The sequence below is a fragment of the Echinococcus granulosus genome, assembly GCF_000524195.1.
Source record: "Echinococcus granulosus chromosome Unknown EG_S00103, whole genome shotgun sequence".
In the NCBI taxonomy this organism is placed as follows: Eukaryota; Metazoa; Platyhelminthes; class Cestoda; order Cyclophyllidea; family Taeniidae; genus Echinococcus; species Echinococcus granulosus.
The window spans coordinates 226,809-233,093 of NW_020170483.1; the positions used below are offsets into that span (position 1 = coordinate 226,809).

Genomic DNA, 6,285 nt, shown 5'->3' on the forward strand with positions numbered 1-6,285 from the left:
TTGAACATTTATTCTGTTGTGAAAACACCTCGTTTAGACAAATATTACTGTGGTTTTTGCAAAACCAAGGAGAAATTGTGCAAATTTTTGAGCCTATTATTTACATTCGCAAAATGTGCGCGTATAAGAGATGAGATACTTTTATGGGAGTTGTAATTTTAGTCATGCCCTAATCCAAAATTGCTCTATCTATTCTTGAAACCTAATTATCATGACCAAGACTAGTAAGCCTTCGGGACCAAAAAAAATTTCGTTAATTCCGCCAAATGTGTTGATTTCTTTTTCAGAAAATATTTTTTATTATTTAAAGTTGATTTGAATAAATCACAGAGCGGGTTGCTGTACGGTGATCTGTGACACCGCCACTCTTAAAAATGCAGTCTACACCATCTCGTAATATTCAACTCACGACAGAGATTAAGGAGACGTAAGTAATTGTGTACAAGTTTTTCTGCGCTAGTTGTCAGATATTTCTGCAGTTTATGTCTTTTTATTTGTGCGTTTTAAAACTGAACTTATGTGGAAGCAAAAAACCAATATCTTCGTTGATAACCCTTAATCTTGCCTACCAAATTCTCATGAAAACTGGTCCTGTTGTCATTGATGTCACTACTTTTCTGTCGTTTGGATTTTGCGAAATTATTCACCTATTGTACTAGTTAATTGCGTTATTTTAGGAGCAATAATGCATATGGTAATTTAAGTATGCACTTTTGTTGAAGGTATCAATGTATTCTCATCTGTACTTTTATTATTGCAGTGAAGCTCAATCAAAATTTTTTAATGAGCGTGTATCTCAAATTGAAACCTATTTCGGAGATCTCTGCACTGAATTTATCAGCTATACACGCAGAACAGCAAAGCTGAGGAACAACGGTAATTCATATCCAAAACATGTCCATTGCTTTTTCTCAACTACTATAGCTGTTACATTCTGGATATGCTTAATACTTAATAGTTACAATTGTATTTTCACTTTCGAACAATAATTAAGAATGGAAATTTTGTAGTATTTTTTATCACTTTAAGCGAATGTGATATAAAGTCTCATTTTTCAATTGCCAAAACATTTAGATTTGATTCATTAGCTTTTTTTTCTCTAGATGCCCTAGAATTTGTGGTTTTTTTTTCACTAGCATTCGTTAGTACATGTATCTCAGTCTTGTTTTCACACTTTTAAAAATTTTTGATTAACAGGGGATGAGTTGTCCAAAATTCTGCTGAGCTATTCAGTCAATGAGAAAATCAATCGAACAACAGCACGAACGCTGAGGAAATTTGCGGAACTACTTTCCACCCTCGAAGACTACAGACATGCTGAAGTAGATAGGTTGTTTGCCAAAGTCATCACTCCTCTTTCCACTTACGGTGATGAAGTCAAGAGAATTAAGGCTAGTTTACTGTATTAAGTCTTAGGATCACTGAAATGAAATTTTTCATCTTTGCTGCCATTGCAACCTTTGAAGGTTGGTATTCTGTTTGACATTCCACCCACATAGCTGTTAAATGATGCTAATTGTGTTTGAGTGTTTATTGGACAACCTGGTGGGTAAATCATTATCATGAAGTAAGGAAATTCTAAGTACACTCTTATAGTATCGGAACCGAGGGTTAATATCCTCTTTTGCACTCCAACTTGACTACTTTTATTTCCGATAAAAGATTTCCAACTATTTTTTTAATTGCATTCTTCTAAGAAATAAAAATTGTGCGACTGTTATGTAATTTCTCATAGGTTTGTATTCTTTTTCCTATTTTTTTTTAAACGCACGTTTCTGTGCGGATACTTATGTACTGGTAATTTAACAACAAATGTCCTTCAGTTTTTATTTAGGATGAGTTTCACTGGTAATGAGGCAGACATCTTCAAGTACTTTAATAATAAAGACTAGAAAATGCAGAAATTAGCCAAATAAGGTTGTATAATGCATTATAAAATTGGAATTCGCCGTATTTTTTACTTGTATGGAAATGTTTAGGTTACAGGCTGTAATGGCCATTAATTCAACAAATAAAATGTTTAAGTCAACCTTCTGTCACTATTTATTCCTGTCATAAAGCCTGTTGTCTCCGCCAACAAACAGCGCAGTCCCAGCCATCTCTATCTCTACCCCGGTTTTATTTCTCAAGCATCTATTCTACTGCATCCGTGTTTGTTTAACGCCAGGAAAGGGAGGTAATCATTCGAGAAATAGCAGGGAAGAACGAAATATGAAGATGGAAATAATCCCTTTCAGTATTCAACATGGCAAAGTAGTCTCTATAATGTAGTTCTCATTTGGGACTACCATTGGATTCAATAGTCTTTTCGCGATGGGAAGCTGTCGCACGAACTTCTTTTCTGCCTCATATTATTACAATTAACTTGAAGTAGAAAGTCTTAGGAAATGACTCGAGCATCGAAGGAATAGGCATAAAAGAGACCCCCTATGACGGATTCAGAGCATACTCTAAAATTTAACCAACTTTTAGTCATAGCAATCACCGGGTAGACAGGCATGTTGAAAAACAGATGGGATAAAAGACAGTGAGACAGTCCAAAATGAATGGTGCATTTTTATGGGCTACTTAAAAAGGTGAGAAACAACAATGTCCCATTCTTTCTAGCTTGCTGTTATCTGCTATCAGTGCATGTGGGTTGGACCCATTTCTCGCGTCAGCTTTTACACCTTTTCCTTCTTAAATGGTGTAGCTGTAAAGAAAATTTCCCATCAACCACGTATTTGACACTACTATATAATGTTATTGGTATTGCAGTCCTCCATTTTAACAAAAAACGGGACATTTTTCTGGTTTCCTGAAAATTGGATACCTTTAGATTATTTAATATGACTTTAATGTAACTGAATTTGTGCTTGTGTTGATATTGTATGGTTCCAGCTAAATTTAAAAAAAAATAAAGCTAGTCCGTTAGAACAAAGGGAGTTTATATTTTAGTGTTGTTGTAGGAAGTATTCACTGAATCACCATACTATATTTTGTCCTAGTTATGTAGGAATTGTTATTCGAACTCTGTTTATTTTTGTTTCTTTTTTTCGTTTTTTCTTCATCGCAGTCTTTTTATCTTGTGTTAGCCTGCATCGGAACATGTTGGTAGTTTCAATTACACACAAGCATAGTTAGTCTTTTTCTAAGATTTTGCTGCTTAGAACGCAAGCTGAAATCCTATGATGCCAAAACAATTTAACAAACTTTTCGGCAACCGATGCCTTGAACGGATGTGAAACAAAAGCAAAAGTCTCCACTCCTTTGTGTGGTTGCTATGACTTCGGTGTATTTCAAAATAAATCTCATACCAAAATTTACCTCTGGAGCTTTAGCTACCTCTATTGAGTAAAATTTTTCTATTAGAAAAAATTGGAACAAATTTGTCGTAGTTTGAATCAAGCTTTTTAAACATTAGCATTTTTATTAGAAATTCTGCCTTCAATGCTGTTATAATCAAATACACAGTCCTTTGATGTTTAATTTGCAGACGAACATAAAAGTTGAGACAGCAGCTCGCAAGAAGGAAGTCTCGCAGCTCAAACGTCTGGGTCGAGAGCCTCTTAGGGGGGTGAGTTCTTAAAAGGCAAATTCGGAGTTTTTCTGTCTCTGCAGCAGTGTTCCTTTGTTTTTTTTCGTTTATGTGTACCCGTACATGCACGTCATTTAGCAAGGTCTTTGATCTGCCTGTCATTCTGGATTTATCAATCAAAGAAGGGAATTCTTCTAGCTCTCTGGTCACCTTATTTTACAATGGTACAACTTTAAATTAAGATGTTTCCATCGTACCTGTCTTGAGTCCATTAATACCCTCCTGGATTTTAGTCTAGACCTCCCACGTGGTTAGAATCAACATCGTCGGTCAGAATAGAGCCTTCCATTCCAACTTTTTGACACTCTGTTTTTAAAGCTTATTGCCTCACCAAGCACTGCATGCGCAGATTTTTCAAATTGTCTGTACCGAGAAAGCACTACTTTACACTTGGCTGTTCTGAATCAGTCTTGCGTCTGCATTGACTCCCTTCTGAATACGATCTCTAACGTATTTCCACCTCGCGAATATAGGCTGAAGAGCGCATAAGCATTGCAACACGGGATGCCCTCCGCTCCGCAGACGCGCTGGAGCGACATGTCATCCAATTTGAGGCAAAGAAACTCAAAGGCTTAAAGGTGTTATATTGCAGTTTTTGTAAACCAATCCCTAATATGGGCGTGTAAGCAGCATGCCTTGTTCCTTTTCAGAATATCTTGACGGATTTTGTGCACATTGAGATGTTGTGGCACGCCAAAGCGTTGGAAACACTAACAGATGCTTTCAATGTGGTTCAGTCGATGCAAGAAGAGGTCGATCTAGCCGATTTTCGCAACACTCTCTTCCGTTCTGGCACTCTTATTGGTCTTGACGGAGACCATCTTCAGGCAAGTATTCGTATATCCGCAAGGTATTTGGAATTAAGGCTCGCAATCACTATTGTATGATGAGTATAATATACCGGCAGTGAAACAGGCGAAATACCAAAAACCGTTCATTCATTCATCTAAAAAATGCGAAACTGGGGTATAATTGAGGCCGAATTTTTGTGTACTTATTTTAGAACTCTCAGGTCTCCTTTGATCCGCCGAAGAGTCGTAGTGTTCCCGCGCTCAACTCCTCACCTTCCAACATCCGCAATCGCCAGGTGAAACATCAGCAGGAGAACTTGGTGTGTTTTTTTTCCTATCTTTAGCTACTTACAAGTCATCAGTAGAATAGCTTCACGGCGAATGCTTTTTCTGCTCTTTATTTCAACCAGGTCTGACTTCTGATTTCCATCTGCCTATTTCATTAAGTGGTGTTTTGCCGTGCCGTATGAGTGTTGTGTAGTCACTTTTATATCCGTTGTACAATTCCACATCCTACATATACGTCCATTGTTCGTACACATGTGGTCTTTTTTATTTTCTACCGTGAAACATAATTGCCTTTATTATACACATCTTATTCCCAAATGTTACTCAGTTTTGATTATTTTCATTGGCATTAAGAAATTGAGTTTTACTTCTTGCATTTCTTATCCACGACTCGGGGTGAAGTGTTTCGTGGATCCAGGTAATCGACCAAAACACCAGACTGTCGTCTATTCTGCAGACTTATTAATTTATGGAATCAAACGACTTTATGTGCATAAATGCAACTTTTATGCCACCAAAGCTCTCCAATTGACCTGGGAGGCGTTACGCTGCATGAATTTGCGTATTGAGGATTCACAGAGGGGCTAAAAGGCTGGGTTACACAAGAGCAGAGAAGAAATATGATGTAGGGATTTTCGTGCATTGTTCTGCACACATCATATATTTTGTAATGATAGTTATTTTAATTAAGGTGTTTATTCCACTGCCTACTTTTTGCCAAAGTTCGGGGAAAAATTGTGTTCCGAGTTGCATTTATTACCACTTCAGTAGACTGTCGAAGTGTGAATAATCACCTTTTACTTATAGAAATATTAAAAAGCCACTATAGCAAGGGCAATTTTATTAGCTCCGGTAAAACGGTTTGATTAATCAAATTATACAGTCATTTTTAATTAAATTCGCAACTCCGTCCTATTCTCCCCTTCCACTTAATCACGGTATGTAGAATTCGAGAATATTACAAATCGTTCAAGCACTACATTTCTTAGGTTACAGGCTGGAGAGGGGTTGCTGACATATTTCAACATAGCAAGCTCTGGTAGTACCTCAAATAAGTATGGTTTGTAATTTGCGTTTGTCGAGAATGCCTGGGAACTTTGACCGGATGATAAATACGCACGCATCGGTGGAAGTTACTTATTTTTTCCTTGAAAAGGAGCATAATATTTTCATGCACAGATTCACATATCAATCGAGAGATTGAAAATGCGATGTTTGAGGGATTAGAACTTCAAAGGTCTTGAATAGTTGGAAGCATATAAACTAAGTAAGGAGGCAGGGTCAGAAAGTCAGAGCTGCCACTTTTCTGATTTCATAGCAAAAAAAAAACAGTCCAATATCCTCATCCTCCCCACATTGTTTGGAGTAATTATGTAAAATTGGTCTGTGTTATTCCAGGTAATCCCTGCAGTCATACTTTGAGGTGTGCTTTAATCAACAGAACTAAAAAAGAACAATCATGACTTTTGATTACATTATCACTCCCCGTTTAGTCAACTGGGTTCCTTTAAACTGGGCATGTTCACCGATTGTATTACCGCCTATTAATAGGTACGTGGAAGAAGTGCCTACAAATCCGATTATCGAGACGACGATGACTACGACAACAAGGTGGAAGACGAAGAGGAT

At 37.1% G+C, this 6,285-nt stretch overlaps 2 protein-coding genes across 2 annotated transcripts in view; both read left to right on the forward strand. All coding sequences in view use genetic code 11, as the record gives it.

The window, feature by feature from the left end:
- Window positions 1-1,409, forward strand: part of EGR_08337 (AP-1 complex subunit mu-1) — a gene marked incomplete at both ends in the record, with an annotated part of 6,732 nt that extends 5,323 nt beyond the window's left edge. The window contains 3 exons of the mRNA XM_024497586.1: window positions 381-427; window positions 761-876; window positions 1,198-1,409. Coding sequence (XP_024348009.1) covers window positions 381-427; window positions 761-876; window positions 1,198-1,409 — 375 coding nt within the window. The remainder of the gene's footprint in view (window positions 1-380; window positions 428-760; window positions 877-1,197) is intronic.
- A 2,051-nt stretch (window positions 1,410-3,460) lies between these two features.
- On the forward strand, window positions 3,461-4,712 carry EGR_08338 (hypothetical protein; the record flags this gene model as incomplete). Its single annotated transcript, XM_024497587.1, has 4 exons — window positions 3,461-3,556; window positions 4,051-4,155; window positions 4,228-4,458; window positions 4,581-4,712. 4 exons carry the CDS (start codon window positions 3,461-3,463, stop codon window positions 4,710-4,712), a joined length of 564 nt encoding a protein of 187 aa, XP_024348010.1.
- Window positions 4,713-6,285: the final 1,573 nt, after the last annotated feature.